General features: G+C 33.4%; 1 protein-coding gene across 1 annotated transcript; it reads right to left on the bottom strand.

Annotated features, from left to right (window-relative positions):
• Positions 1-392: 392 nt before the first annotated feature.
• ALiX (programmed cell death 6-interacting protein-like protein AliX) lies at positions 393-16,269 on the bottom strand. The gene is made up of 23 exons (XM_080167135.1): positions 15,813-16,269; positions 15,284-15,407; positions 13,712-13,836; positions 12,146-12,282; positions 11,784-11,874; positions 11,213-11,295; positions 10,760-10,892; positions 10,184-10,272; positions 9,479-9,549; positions 8,944-9,097; positions 8,310-8,487; positions 7,961-8,151; positions 7,625-7,716; positions 7,079-7,143; positions 5,309-5,397; positions 4,651-4,810; positions 3,996-4,075; positions 3,513-3,564; positions 2,858-3,004; positions 1,928-1,993; positions 1,481-1,585; positions 887-937; positions 393-508 (listed from the first exon to the last, which is right to left on the bottom strand). The coding sequence occupies exons 1-23, from the start codon at positions 15,850-15,852 to the stop codon at positions 393-395; spliced, it is 2,439 nt and encodes an 812-aa protein (XP_080023261.1). The 5' UTR covers positions 15,853-16,269.
• Positions 16,270-16,332: the final 63 nt, after the last annotated feature.

Genomic DNA, 16,332 nt, shown 5'->3' on the forward strand with positions numbered 1-16,332 from the left:
AACTCGCTTTATCTATGAATGTATACAAATAATATATTTAGTGGGTCAATAAATAGAAATTTGGATCTAATATCTAATATGGCAATCTAAATTAAGAGCTCAAATTCAAACCAATCTTCTATAATAGGATGATTAGTGTCAAAGATTTGTGATACAATGTCAACTAGCAAGGTATATTAGCTCTTTATAGAAATTGGATATTTTATCCAATTCGTTGCCTGAAATTGTGTACTAGGGTAGATCTTGATTGCCTGGTGTCCTAACGTTTCCATCGATTATTTATAACTACATAATGGATATTTTTGTTTATAAAAATTGGGGCTGTATATCCATTTATGGTTTAGTCTCTTATCTCTTGAGATCCGTGTATAAAAGGAAGCAAATAATAAAATCTAATATAATACTATTCCTGCATATGGATTGTATCCGACTGGCATGGGGGTGTAGGGGTTGTAAGGCATGGGCATGTTGTTGGGCTGGATGGGATAAGGCAACGGTCCTGGGGCACCTGAAAAGTAAAATTAGAATCTAAATTAACATGGGCGTTAAGTTCCTAAGAAGAACCTATCTTACTTTTAAAAATATTTATATGTATATTTTGTTTGTTTATAGGTTATGTTAGGTTAATAGGGTGTTGGGAAGCACGAGGTATAAGCCCCGCAGTGATGCCAACCCGCCCCCCCCCCCTCAGGAAAAAGTTCCCGTTCCTTATTTTTAAGGTGGGTGGTTCAGTTCTTAACAAGCACTTTGTAGTGAAGCACATTTCAATCATTATATGAAATGGAAAAGTGTTTCTCTTTTTGTCCGGTTTCTTATCTCTGTCCAACCAAAAGAAATTGCCTCCAACAAGTAGTTCACAGGGCCGGGTTAGGCTTGATTATCTTACCTCCGTAAGGGTTAGGTGCCTGCTGTTGGGGTGGTGGAGCTGATGACGCACCTAAAACAACATATATATTTATACAGTGTCCGGTTTCTAGAAGCAAAGCTACTTTATAATTATAAATGTCAGTCCGTTAGACACGAAGTTTTGGAAACGTGATTTTCTCAGCTTCTAATTAAGCTAGAAGTTTGAAACTTCTTGTCAACATTCCCATCATTTTGGAGCATAATTCACTTTAATACATCAATGGCGGTTAGACTGCTTTTTTGCAGGTTTTGGGCAATATCTATATTTTTACATTTTCATTCATATTTTTGGCGTTTTCAGTCCGATACTTAAAATTTTTTAGACTAGGGTATTAAAATTAAATTTACCGTCATTCATAGGGACATTTGTGTCTGTAGATGAAATGACAGGTAGCATTTTTTTCATATTTCCCCATATTTTTTTGTCCAATTTTCCTTAAATATCCAAAAACAAACCATGACACTAGATACTTTCTAAAACAAATTGGTCAACACATATGAGTGATCATTGAGACAAAAACTCCTCATTTGCTTATATTATGAGATAACGATTTAAGTAAAACTAAATTGTAACCTGATGCCGAATCGGACATTATGGGTCCCCCTGGTTGTACTGTGGGTGGGGGAGGGCGGGCTGGAGGCTCATTCTTGCGGGGAGGTCTTGAGGGGTCAGTAGTTTCTAAAAATAAACATAGTGTAGGGTGGATACCAAGTAAAGAACAGGGCAATGGAACAAATTTATTGCATGCTATATTTTATGTTCAAGAATGGGTAGTTTAGGGTAAAACATGTTTTGTGATGTAACTAAAGAATAAAAAAAATTGGTTGCGGAAAAATTTTTATATAAAATTGTTTGTCAGTATTACGTCAATGTTTGGTATTAACATTATGATCTTTATTTTAGTATTTGTGAAAAATTTCTGTAATACGATTTTTCAGTATAGCTAAGAACCGGTTCTAATCCACCTGAATACTGGAATAGAATATATCTTTGGTGAAGAGTCACCCCCTTGTATCCTACCTGCATGGTGACTTGGTGCCTGGGGTGGTGCGGCCATGCTTAAATTAGCCATGCTTGTTGTCATGTCTAAAAAACAAGGATGAAACAGTACACACAATACAGAACAGGGGTGCATATTCTGCACGGGATCCCTTGCTAAGGTGGGGGGTGGGGAATAAAAAAAATGTGGGAGGGGGGAAAAACTAGGGGGGGGGGGCAATTATGGGGGGGGGGAATGAAATATTTTTTTTCAGTATGGAAAAATTGCATCTTGTGCCGAATATACACCCCTGATACAGAAACTAGACAATTTCATCATTCAGTTTAATTTTAGTGGTTGCTTTGTTATGTGGTAACATCAAAAAAGAAAAAAATATTTTTCTTTACTCCTTTTTGGCTACAGTTTAAAAAAAAAAAATGAAAGTATCCATAAACAAATTTCGTCATTAACAGAGGATGTTAAAATATCAATATTTTATCAAATAACAAAGCAAAAATATTATTATAAGGTAGGTAAAAAGTGCAAAATTATCATTAACCATTTTACTTGTAATAAAGGATATTTCAATGAAGTATACCATAAAAATATTCCAGCAATCTTATGATTTGGTAAGCCCAGAACCAAAGCAAAGTGCATAATTGTAAAACGGCACCAATATAACAATAAACAGACAATAACTTACATTTTAAAATACAAGAAGAAAATAACTATGAACTATTGTTCAGAAATACCTAAAATCAACAAAATAAAATATCACAAAACAACACAAATGAAAACGGAGAAAAAAACAAAGGAAAAAAATTTAAAGTAATAATACAATACAATAAAAGTTTGATATAATAAATCAAAAGAAAATATTTAAGACATTATAAGTAACATGAAAATTCAAAGTATTTCCCTAGTCCCCCTTTGGATCTTATCCAGCCGTTAAAAAAATTAAGGACACATACCTTTCAAAAGCTCCTCTTTTTCTGTCTTCCTGGCGAAGGTGAAGTCAGTGACCTTGTTCTGGAAAGTGACGAGGAGTTGTGTCAGGTCGTTGTAGAACTTGGTCCCCTCCTCTAGGTTGGACTTCAGCTCCATGTACGCGTCGTACGCCTGCAGGTTTATATGCATTTGATGATATTACTGTGAAACCCAGCTGTAATCAACAACTCAATTAATTCGAAAAGAAATACACTAGATTTTTAAAAATGCTAGAGGTTGATGCATTTGATGTATTTTTAAAAGCGTCCGTCCGTCCAGAACGGTTTGGACAGGTTAGAATTGTCTTATTGTTTTCAAACTTTGCATGATAATTTCTATAACAGTTAGGTACGAGTTAGAAAGCGTAGCAACTCTATAATCGTTATCAGAATGTCTTTGCGTCCAATTATATTATGTTGATTTTTAACTTTTTTGACAACAATTTTTTTAATTTGATTAACAAAATTGATAATAATTCAAAGATTTTTATTATGAAATTCGTGGAAAATTGTCTGTAATACAATAACTTTTCAGTGTGTCTGAGAACTGATTCTAATCCAGCGGATATTAATCGGTTTCGAAACTATACTGGAAAAAAAATGATTTAGGTAAATAAAGAAGATTGACAATGCATATATTCCTGAGCCAATGATTTAAGAGCTGTTTCTCTATCACCTCCTTTACCTCCTCGTTCCTAGTTTTAATATATATCACTTTCAAGAATTTTAAAATTGAAATTACAATACCTCTCCTTAAGTAGCACAGTTTATTTTAAGACACTAAGTACTTAAATCATCAATTAAACATAAAAAGAAAGGAAAAAGTTAGTACAAAAAGTAGATGTTCATCTGTTAAGAAAATCTTGATGAGAAATTCAGTCATCAATCTTAAAATATATATAATAGTGAATGCACATGTACATAGCATAATATTACTTCAATTATTAGGACATTTTTCAAAATTATGTCATACCCCTTTTTATTTTGATACCTAACTAATTACTTATTACTTAATCATTATTAACTTAGAATTCTATATTAAATTCATGATTAAACTAAGGGTAGGTAGGTATTTATTTCTAATTTTTATTTTTATAAAAAGTTTCCAACTTGACGGGATATATTCCTGAATAAAAGCTTGGTACAAGTCTTGTATCTGTGCAATCAGCTGTTCTTGTGACGTCACGCTCTGGTTAACCTGACCCTGTTGTGCAAAGTTGTGTTCTTTTAACTGTTTATAGTCCCTTTCGTGACAACGTCTATTAAAGGGCCTTTAGTCGTATTTTCACAGTAGGTTTTCCCATATTTATAGCCGATACGGGGGGCTCTAACCCTGCGGGGCCAATTGCCAAACCTCACCTGAAACAAACTATCAAAAGCTACTGAGAAAATACGAAGAAGCGCCCCCTAAGAGGTGTTGTCACAAAAGGGACTATACGCCTGTTTTGAAAGATAGCTTTCCTATGAAATGAATGTCAAGCACTGATCCCCCCCCCCCTTATTTATGAAAGAAGTTAAATTCAGAAGGGGTGGGGGGTATAGTTTTTTTCTTATGCAAACCTCTGCGTTGCCTCAAGCCTGCGGAGCTACCAAATATAACCTAACCTACCTAAAATAATAAACAAGCCAATTAGAAAATACCCTGTATCAATCCCTCTTCATTTAAATTCATATAAAAAATCTGAAAAACTAAAACTCAAAAACAAACAAGCAACTCTTTTGTTTGCACGACCTTTATCAGGTGGTTATACAACAAGCTGAATATAGAAGAACACAATCCTGAAGTCCGCTGTAGGCCCTGTCCAAATGTTGTACCGACAGCACGGGTTCGTTCAGACATCCGCCGGCTGCGGCCGACAAAAATACACTCTTCATGTCAACATTGGCGTTGCGGAGCTCAAAATCTATTACAGCTCTTTCGGCTCTCAATGTTTCCACCTATGAAATTAGACAGTTGAGGCTAGGCTAGGCTATATCTTCTATATTCTTTTAGGTAGCGAAATACTCTAAAATTCACATTGTTTATCCAACTATCAGTCTGTCCGTAACACTATGGTGGAAATGTAATTTTCTCAGCTGCTATTTAAATATATAATTTCCGTTTGTCCATTGCATCGGTCATGCTTCAAAGGCATAAATCCTGTTAAAGGTTTCTTGATTTTTTCTCTCAGATTTATCGCATATTATCTTTTTTATTAATATTTTGTTTACATCTGCTCTATAACTCACTTTATCGCTGTGCTAATCCTTGGCTACTTATTGATTTTGTCATCATTGTTAATTCTACAGCGTTAAAAGTCTGTGCTTGCTTGATTGATTAATTAGCCATAGTTTCGTAGGGTTTTGACCTAAGTCGTCACGATGTAGGTTGAGACTCTTTTGTATAATCACTAAATCAACCAATCAATCAATGAATAAGTTTATGGTTGTAAATACCTGTTCCATGAGTGATTTCAGCTGTGTAGAGGCGCTTCCCCCTTGTCCTCCGGCTCCCTGGGGTAGGAATGCAATCATAGCACCTTCTCCTAGAGAAATATCAAGGATGATACAGGGGTGTATATTCTGCACAAGATTCATGTGTTTTCCCCTTCTTAAATTTTTTTAATTCATTTTTTTCTAGCAAGGAAGTTGAAAAAGAGAGAGGTCATTTTCTAGTAAATCCCGTAAAGGTGTGTGTTATAAGGCCTAAAAATAGTAGTAGAACGATAAGGTGCTCTATATATTTGTATTCCCTATTGAATAGAACAATAGGGATTTTTTTTTTTTTTTTTGATAACCGTACCTGGAATATCTTTAAAAAATACGAAATTTCTATCTAACGCTTTGTTTGGCTCGAACTGACAAAAATTAAAAAAAAATATAATTATAATAATAATGTTTTCTATAGGTACAATGTAAAGGTTAAGAACAATCTATACCATTAAACTAAGGAAGAAGCCATTCTTTACAGGTTGATTTATTATAATTATATTTTTTTTTATTTTTGTCAGCTTGAGCCAAACAAAGCGTTTGATAGAAATTTCCAGATATTCCAGGTACGGCTATCAAAAAAAAAAAAAAAAAAATTTCTTCCCTATTGTTCTATTCAATAGGGAATACAAATATATAGAGCACCTTATCGTTCTACTACTATTTTTAGGCCTTATAACACACACCTTTACGGGATTTACTAGAAAATGACCTCTCTCTTTGAAAATATTTTCAGAACTCTTTATTTTATTCATATTATCCTCCTCCCACATACCTATTCTTTTTTTTTTCACCTAGGAGGGAAGAAAAATGAAAAAAAAATGCTTTCAGTTCTCTGAATTTTTACATTTTTCCCCCCTACCACATATTTTTTATTCCTTTTTTTATTCCTGTTTTGTAAGCATTTTGATACATGTAATGTTATGAAAGAACATATATAAAAATCTAACAGACTTAGCAGGAATAATTTTGTAGGAACAACTTGCTAAAAATAAAGATGCTTTTTGACTCAAGCTGTAAAGTGTATGAGGTTTCCATATAAATTCACTCAGATATAAAACCAATTGGAATAGTTTCACGAAATGCATTTGAACTTAATTTAGTGAACCGCATATTTTTCCCTGGTTAATTGGATAAACTACATTTATATGGCATATATTTGAAAGAATTTCAATTTTCTACCACGTAGTTTTTAAAATATCAAGAAAATCGTCTTTTTAAATTGCATATATCACAAAAAGACAATTTTGAAATTTTCACGAGTCTGGATATTTTCAAAACAACGTGGTAGAAAATTTAAATTCTTTCAAATATATGCCATATAGATATAGTTTAACCCATTAAATAGCAAAAAATATGCGGTTCACTAAATTAAGTTCAAATGCATTTCGTGAAACCATCCCTTTTAAAAACACAGTGATGATAATTTTACTAATAGTAAAAGTGCCATGTACCCTAAGTTCTTACAATCCATTGATATAAAAGAGTAATAGGATGTCTATCAGATGTCTATCAGTATGTGTATCTAACGGTTAACCGATATTGTTATTAATAAAAGCTTCTTCAAGATCCATAGAAGGTTTGTGACTATATATTAGAGAAATCAGCCCATAAAGTTAATTCTCCCCCCTCTCCTCAAAAGATTTTAAAAATCTTTTTCTATTAAAACTAAATTGGAAATTGAAGGGTTGAGCCACTCCTTTTCACTCAAATGACTCAGAGGCATAGTTGACTAACCTGCAGCCAAAGCCCTCATGCCGTTGATGTGGGCGTTGAACTTGTCTTTCACTATTGAATCCGCATCCTATTAATTCAATACCTTAAGCTTCATGCAAAAGGGATAGTTGCACAAAGTGCATTTAACGAGTTGGGGTAATAGAAATAGTAAACATTTAAATGTTCTTAAAGAATATTATAAATATAGGTTAGGTTAGCCATGAAGATAATTGAAATAAAAATTAACCTTAATCAGGTGGTTTTTCAGTTTTGTTCAACAATGTCTAAGTTGCATAAATCACAAAATATTATTTTCAAGCCCTTATATATTTTAAAAATACGTTGTAGAAAATTGAAATTCTTTCAAATATATACATATAATATATCATATGCTTAATAAATGTTTAATAAACCATATGTGGTTCACTAAATTAAAGTTCAAATGCATTTCGTGCAACTATCTCCTAGGGAATTAAAGTCCCCACAGTTGTTGAGCCAACGAAAAAGAAAACGTTATATTAAGACTTTGGGTTTTTAGACATTTTAAGATCTCGGTTAAGGTATTTTTCCTGTGCTGTATTAATAATTGATCTGTATTTGGAGGCATTCGTGGTGAAGGTGCTGGTTAATTTATCTGATGGGGTTCGATTCCACTTATCCTAAACAAAACAATATTATCATTAGGGTCACAAATTTTTATATATCCTTAAATAACATTAAATTATTGTTGTCTGTTGTGTGTGTGTTGCGAAAAACTCGCTAAAAAGAACAATCTTATGGCAAACTATTAATAAGTCATTTGTATAAAAATCATAAACTAGGTAAGTTAACTGTGTGTGTTTTCTATTAGTTTTTTGGATAGGCTCAATAATCACTTTGTGTGAAAGCATAAATCAATCTTACCTTATACTGAGCCCTGAGTTTGTCATCGCTGTCCTTTTCTTCTCTCAGCATCCGTTCACTCTCATTGAGTAGGTCCGTGTTTCTTTGCAGGAGCTCCGGTAGTTCTTGCATCAGTTTCTCAAGTTGATCAACACCCCCGGCTTCCATAACCGAGGCAGATTTTTCCTTCAAACTTGGGGGACACCCTCCGCCTTAAAGAGAATAAATTTTATTCTTATATTTTTTTGTCTGTAGTGAAGAATCCGCTATCCGCTGAACCGATATAGTGAAGCTTCTCATAGGTCCCGCGATGGTTTTAGGTGATTTTTTATAAAAAGTGTGGGTATGGTTTTAGATTTATGGACAATACCTGTAGTGTCTTCAAGAGCAGCTGGCAGGTTCATGGAGGATAACAGTTCATTCAGAATATTTGAAGATTCCTTCAGCTTGTTCACTTCTTTCTGGACCAACTCTAGTTTGCGAGCATTGAAGGCGGAGAGTGCTTGTTGGATATGAACTGGCGTCAACTTTTCAAATAGGTCGGTCTCCTAAAAGCACATTTAGGTTTAATTTTTTCATTTCAATTCACTTCGTCGAACTTTCACAACCCCTCCATTCAGTGTTGTGGATCTTGATCCGGATCCGCAAGGATCCGCATTTTTTTGAGTCCAAGGATCCAGATCCTGGGGTAATACATTTATGGAAAAATCTACTTAAATTTATATAAAATAGTCACTTACAAATTTTGAAAATCAGACATTCTCGTGATGAGAGCCAATCTTTAAGGTTTAGGTTCAGACTTGAAAATTAAAAGTAGACTTCGAGATTAAAGAATAAATATTTTTTGAAAAATTTGGTGATTTTATTTTTATTGTCAAGGATCCGGATCCGCATACAATAAATGCGGTTCCGCAACACTGCCTCAATACCAGGAATAAAGTTAGCCAACAAGTGAAATAAATCTAATATAATATTTGGGGGCAGATAACGGTCGTCAACTTTACCTGTGGGAAAAACCTGTCAGGAACCTCTGTAGCCTTTACAACTGCGGCCTTGCCAATAGGAGCCAACTTTCCAACCTCTGGAATCCTCTCGTGATAAATAAAGTCGTTGTCCTTCTTTGCTTCGGTTAGAAAGTTGTTGGATCTTTTATACCAATCCTGTTATTTTAATATGAGATAATTTCAATTTAGTGCAAGTGACTTTTTAAGATTTATGTATTATGGGATATGTACCTACTAGTGATTGCGCCCCTAGCATCTAGGGGCATTGTATTACTAGGGGGAAAAAACCTAAAACTTCCCGAGAACCATATGAAGTTTTCTAAAACCTAAAACTTATACGGTTTAGTAGTTATTGAAATCTTAAGCTTCAAACAAAATACCCTTTTTAAAGGATTACTCGGGGAATCTATCCTAGATTATTATCTTCTATATTTCAGAACCAGTTTTTAACCAGCAGAAATAAATCGGATTTGGAGCAACAATGGAGTAGATTAACTTCAGTGTATGTCCTTAAATTGTAAAAATATCTCTATATTCCTTAGAGCAGCCAATAGCGTAACCAGCACGTTTTTCAGCCGCTGTAAATAATTCAAGAGCATACTGTAGCCTGTAAAATAATGTTCATCTATCATAACAAAATCTATGTTCTTTACAAAAGAAAGCATGATTCAAATCAATTGAAATCAGTAAATTATTGAATCTAAATTTCTTTAATGATTCTTATTCTTGATTCTTAGAAGCGCAACTACTATAAAAGTATTTCAATATGTAGGTTTAATTTATTTTGTTTGCAAAAATGTTGTTAATTCAGCTGCTATTGGAGATAAGTGGTTTTTTTCTGTGTGAGTACATTCACTTCTGCATAAAAGACTATTTTACTTGCTTTGCTACTTCTGGAGGGTATTTGCCTTGTTTTAAAGTCTTAGAACACATAACTCTACGAGATCCAAGCAATTTGTCAACCTGCCTACATATGTAGAGTATGCAGAGAGAGTGTGGACAATGGGCTGTTTTAGTTTATCACTAGTCCCCAAAGATTTATAATAACGTTTTCTTATTTGTTGACGGAACAACTTTGGGAACTGTAGTGAATTTTGATTAGTTGATTCATTAAGTTAAGTGTTCGAACGTTCAACAACTAATTCTAATCTACGGACGGGGTAATTTTGTGTATGATTTACATCAATTTATTCACTATTCTCTTATCCTTTAGATCCCTGAGTGTTTATAAATGAACATTCCTGGATATTTCTTCACCAATGGCCTTGTCCGCATTGCACACACGAGACTGGTGATATTGGGCCAGTCCATTGTACAGGGCTTGTTTTCCTACAATAGTTTTCGTGATCTTAAAGGTTGCATGATTTTAAAGGTTTAGTGATTTCCCTATTTACTAAGTTTAATGTTTATTGTATGACACTGCTCTATAGTAAATTTTTTTTCCCGATTTTCATTCAAAACTTTCGAGCTTCGCTACTTATGGATGATGTCATCCTTGTTTATTTTTATTTTTAAAGGCTGGAAGGAAGGTACCTAAGCTACCTAGTCTTTTATCCAAAAAGACAGAAAAATTAACAGAAGGCCCTGTTTAAAAAAAAAATTGCCATGGATAAACAAAAATACCTCTTCTGTAGATTAAAATTATTAGTTGAAAAGTTTGACGCTGATAGATTCAATCAACCAATCAAGATTTTAAAAGTACCCAAAGTTTTAGAATAAGAAAACATGTTAACACAACTTTGGAATTGGATGATGGTACGTACATTTTACAGTCCAACTCCAATGTCACCTCCCTGGCCTTCCTTCCTGAACTTACCCGAAACCACAGGTACCCAATCCTTATCCCAGAGGCTGCGTACACTCTCCTTCTGCATGTTCTTCAGCACGTCGGAGAACAGATCATCGGCGTGCTTAGACAACTTCGCGATTATACTCTCCTTCATTTTGTCCTAAATAAAAGAAACAAATAAATGAACTATCCTAGATACCTACGTAAATAAAAAATATATAGGTAGGTATATTATTTTTCTGTCAATGGACAACTTTTTCTAGTTTGACAAATGAATCATGACTGAATAAATATTATATGTAACATAATACGAAAAACAAAATTTTTAGATGCTAAAAAAGCAAAAGGTTAAAACTGTTGTTAAGTGACAAAATGTGTTAACTTTTTAACCAATAATGTCGTAGGATCATTCGTATACTGTGATCCCATTGGTCCAGTTAAGTGATACATCATCTAAACATTCTATATTTATTGACAAACCTTTAAAGCTTTCTGTACAACCAACTCTTGAGCTTGAGCCAAACAGATGGCACTTAGTAGGGTCAAGGTTTCGGGTTCCAAATCTAAAAAACAAAAAGTTTTGACATAAACGGCACACTTTCCTTATAATACTAATTGTAACCGAGAGCTAAAAGTAACAGGATGTCTGTCTATGTGTACTGTGTACCGAAGGATCTCACTAACTACTGAAGCGATATGTTTCACCGTTACAATGTAGCTTCTTATAGGTCCTAAGAAAGTTATAGCTTTTTTGAAGAGGCTACCACCAACCACCCAAGAAAAATCACCCGTACAAATAATGAACAATGATTTTTTTTATTGCTTAAAAAATAAGTGGAGGGGTCGTCCACACCCCCTCCCCTTCTCTAAATTAAAATTATTGGTCTGAAAGTTTGGACACAATTAGTGTGGAATCAACAAATAAAAGTTTCCAAAGTATTGGAGCCAAAGAATTAAAAAACGTGTTAAAAATCATTAGGTACCAATGTAATTTATAGTCCAATGTTCCCTCAGCTCCCTCCCCTTATATACATATGGTAACAGTACTAACCTGGTGTGGGCTCCTGTTCAATGGCAGCAACAACTCTATCCTTTAGCTGGTTGAATATACCAGCAGCTGTTTGTAAATGTTTGTTTGCTTTCTATTCAATAGATTAACATCAGTTTCCAAACAATTTGCAAAATGCTTTGTTTATGATGTCAGAAATTATAAGGAATTTCATTACATACATATTAAATGATATATTCCTATATGTATAGTCTTCATTTCTCTTAATGAGCAAACTACAAGGTAGAAAACATTAATTCTGTTGAATTTAGCTTTAAAATTAAGGAAAACTTAATTAGCTCATTTTAAAGTATAACATAATACCTAACTAATGTAAGTTTTTAAGTTGCGATGTTAATCAATTCCTTAAGACCATCTTCAGATTCTAAATTCTGTGAAGCCGCCACTTGTGTGCACATAGCTCCATAGTTGAACAAGGTGGCCACCATCTCGTAGCTGATGCTTGATACTGTCAATGTTATTCGTCCACCAAAAACGGACCCTTAAAGAAAAAGTAGGAAAACAACCTCTAGAATTTTTCAAAATGCTAAACTCTGAAGAGAAAATAAACATTAATGTCATTTCAAATTGTTTTTTTTTTAACATTTCAAAACAACAATTAGACAATTTTTAAAAAAGCAGGTTTGAAAAGAAAATATGCATAAAAGGGGGGAGGCGGGTGTGACACTTTTCTAAACTTAACCTAAAAATCAAAGGAACTCAACTAAAAAAAGTTACAGCACTGAAATTTGGCATGGCAGTTGATTTAAAGAGGTACTATGTAGAACTGTGAAGAAACAGCGGCGGAAACGCCGTTTCCCAATGAAATTAATTTTTGCCTTTTCTTTCCAAATTAGACAATTTTGAATCATCCAAGATTAACCTATTTTTTTCATCAAAATATAGTTTATATTTTTTCGTAATGAAAACATGAGGAGGGGCTTTTGGCGAGAGCGGCGGTTTTACCGTCGTATCTTCACAGTTCCATATAGTACCTCATTCAAGCGACTGCAATGTTAAATTTCAGTGCTGAAACTCGTTTTTTAAGTTGAGTTTCTTTGACTTTTAGAAGTCAAAAAGTGTCACACCTGCCCCCTCCCTTACAGCAAGATCAAGCCCCAAACATAGATTTGCGTACAGTAAAAGCTAAAAAATATATAAAAATATAAATAAACAAGGATGACAACATCCATAAAAGCGAAGCACTGAAACGGTAAGACAAACGGACATTAACACTTGTATAGTGTCAGAATTGAATAATCAGAAAATAAATATTATGTATAAGTGTCGAAGCAAAATTGTAAGTAAATTTGTTGAAAAACTGCTTGTTACAGAATAATGTTTATGGACATACTTACATTTTTAGGACTTGATTAAAGAGTTGCTTCGCTTAAAGCATCATACTTTGTTGTCCCAGGAATCAATATACCAAAAATAAAATCAATCGGATGATTAGATCACATAAAAATTCTTAATCAAAAAGTAAAAAAAATCAATATGTTTAAAATGGACGAACAGACAGTCTGATAATGATTATAAAGTTGCTAGGCTTTCTAAATCGTACCTATAACTATTAAAGGAATCACCATGCTAAGTTTGAAATCGATAGGACAATTCTAACATGCCTTAATTAACTAAAAAAAGCTATCCGTCACAGACGTACGGACGGACCCTAATTATAGAAAAGCTTCGCTTTTAATAAACAATAAGTTACCAATCAAATTGAAATGTAACACCTTTCTGATAAAAATAACTAAATCTATTTAAACAAAATAACAACATTTGAAATTTGAGAGGTGTGAAAACAATAAATATAATGCTATATACACATCTTGTTTCTAAACAATGTTTACCAGATGTATTTCAATAAATAACTAAGAAGTATCAGAGACTTTTTCACTCAGTGAATTTATCAATAATAACAGACTTACCTTTAGAAAAAGCATCCTGCCACTTGAAAGGAATTTGCAATTCTTGAGTTGGAATTTTTTGTGTCAGGTTGGAGAGCTGGTCATAATATTTTGCCATGTGCTCCAGGCTGGCCTCACTTTTTTCTCCTGTTTGCACAAAATTTTAAAACAAGCAAAAAAACTTCCACAGAAAGCAGTTGTATCTGAGGATTCATGGACTAGAACAAGGATGACAACATCCATAAAAGCGAAGCACTGAAACGTTAGGACAAACGAAAATTAACTCTTTATAGTGTGAGAAATGAATAATCAGAATTAGGGTTGGGCCGGATATCCGGTGTGGCCGGATATCCGGCCGGATATCCGGCCATTTTCAATATCCGGCCGGATACCGGATATTGAAACTATCCGGTCGGATATCCGGCTATAACTTTTTTTATATTTTACACCAAAAATCTCTGCTTTTTAAAATTTTAAATGGCTATAATTTTCTTATTATTGAAGATAGAAGAACATTTTTTGAATATGTTTATCTTTATGCAAATTTTATATATGAAATCTCAAAAGTTTATTAATAAATATTTTTTTGCTACTTTAATATCTAGTATTTTAGCCGGTTATCCGGCCGGATATCCGGTAATTTGGCCGGATAACCGGATATTTGCCGGATATCCGGCGTTGACCGGATATCCGGCCAGATACCGGATATCCGGCATTTGAAATCAGCCGGATATCCGGTATCCGGTATCCGGCCAAAAAAGTATCCGGCCCAACCCTAATCAGAATATAAATGTTTAAAAGTCGAAGGAAACAAAATTGTAAGTAAATCTGATGAAAAACTGCTTAAATACAGAATATTGTTTAAGGACATACTTACATTTTTAGGACTTGATTATAGAGTTGCTTCGCTTATAATATTGTTCTTTGTTGTCCAAGGAATCAATATACCAAAAATCAGATCAAACGGTTAATTAGATCACATAAAAATTTGTTGTTAAAAAAGTAGAAAAATCAACATGTTTAAAATGGACGTACGGACATTCTGGTAATGATTATAGAGTTGCAACGCTTTCTAAATCGTACCTAACTACTACAGGAATCACTATGCAAAGTTTGAAATCGATAGGACATTTCTAACATGCCTAAATTAACTAATAAAAGCTATCTATCTCGGACGGACGTACGGACGGACGGACCGACCCTAATTATAGAAAAGCTTCGCTTTTAAAAATGTACTTTAGGTGAAAATTAAAAAAAATTGTCCTTTCCCAAAAAGTCCCATGCGACCGTCCACAGACCTCCCCACCTTATTTTTAAATAAAATAAAATAGGGGGTGTGACAAGAGGGTAGTGTTTTTTCTTTATGCCTAACCACTGCTTAGAACCCAAGTTATGGGTGGATAAGCGTAGTTCTATACTCGACTTTACACTTTGAAGAAAACAATTTAACTTTCAGCAATAATGATTTAAGACAGCGCAAATGACAAATTTTAAGAATAACTATTAACCTTTGGCAAAAAAGGATATACTGAACCTAGCTAAAGATATAAAAATATTAACGTTTAGGAAATCATGAAATAAAAAGTTAGTGTCCCTAGTTTCAAGGCAATGTGCCTCATAGTGCTGAGTGTTGATATAGCATCTGTATATTCTTCTTTCTTATCTGATGTACTTGAAATCATATTCTTCAAAGGTTTTACTATGTCCACATCCCATCCTGAATAGGTTAGGTACAGGTCAATGAATAAACAAAATAATCAGAACAATATGTTGGTACCTAATAATATATATGGAGAAGTATTTCTAATAAACACAGCCACAATAGGGGTCATAATTTTGTAGGAATTAATTAATAGGTGTGTTCTTGTGAATTTCAATATTTGAATATGGCATCGAAACCAGAAAAATATCCGCCGGTTTAGACCTGATTCTTGGCCATACTAAAAAATCCTGTATTGTATTGTATTACAGGCAATTTTCCAATAATACTAAAATAAAAACAATCGAAGATTAATGCAGTTTTATAAGCCCCGAGAGAATTTATCTTAGAACTTTTCATTTTAATATCCGCGGAAAGCTGTCTATAAAACGGTATCTGCGAATAAACAACTATTCTTCTTACCTTTTTTCAGTGGAACGGAAAGAACTACTATTTCTGACATTTTTAATCACTGGATAAAACTAAAGTTAAATATGAAAACTAAATTTAAAGGATTATTGAAATATTTTGGCTTATTTATACGTACGTACGTAAATAATAATTCAAAACAAGGATGACAACTGCATCCTTAAAAGCGAAGCCTTAAAATTACACGGTATGGCAAACGACCATAACAAACAGAAAATATTAACCTAGAATATTACAATATAAGAAAACTAAACATAATTATTTAGTAAGTAAAATTGTTGCAAAATTGCTAAAATACAGGACATTGTTTTAAGGGACATACTTACATTTTTGCCTAGATTTTAGAGATGCTACACACTAACGTTAAGTACAAACAGCCAGCTCTAGTATAAAAATAACTAAATATATATAAAGCAAAAGTTAATATTAATTAAGATGTATATCTAGCTTTTCTCAATGAATTAAAATCAAATTATATTCATAAATGATAATTTTTGGCAAAACAGAATTATAA

Source organism: Acartia tonsa, chromosome 7 (assembly GCF_053477335.1).
Source record: "Acartia tonsa isolate MP-2025a chromosome 7, ASM5347733v1, whole genome shotgun sequence".
NCBI classification, from domain to species: Eukaryota; Metazoa; Arthropoda; class Copepoda; order Calanoida; family Acartiidae; genus Acartia; species Acartia tonsa.

What these genes read in the sequence shown, in the direction of transcription:
- ALiX (XM_080167135.1), bottom strand. Translation starts at nt 15,852, where the DNA reads ATGTCAGAAATAGTAGTTCTTTCCGTTCCACTGAAAAAAG. An exon ending in AAAAGAGGAGCTTTTGAAAG is followed by an intron (nt 1,994 to 2,857) that starts GTATGTGTCCTT and finishes CTTGTTTTTTAG; the next exon opens with ACATGACAACAAGCATGGCT. An exon ending in GGCACCAAGTCACCATGCAG is followed by an intron (nt 1,586 to 1,927) that starts GTAGGATACAAG and finishes GTTTATTTTTAG; the next exon opens with AAACTACTGACCCCTCAAGA.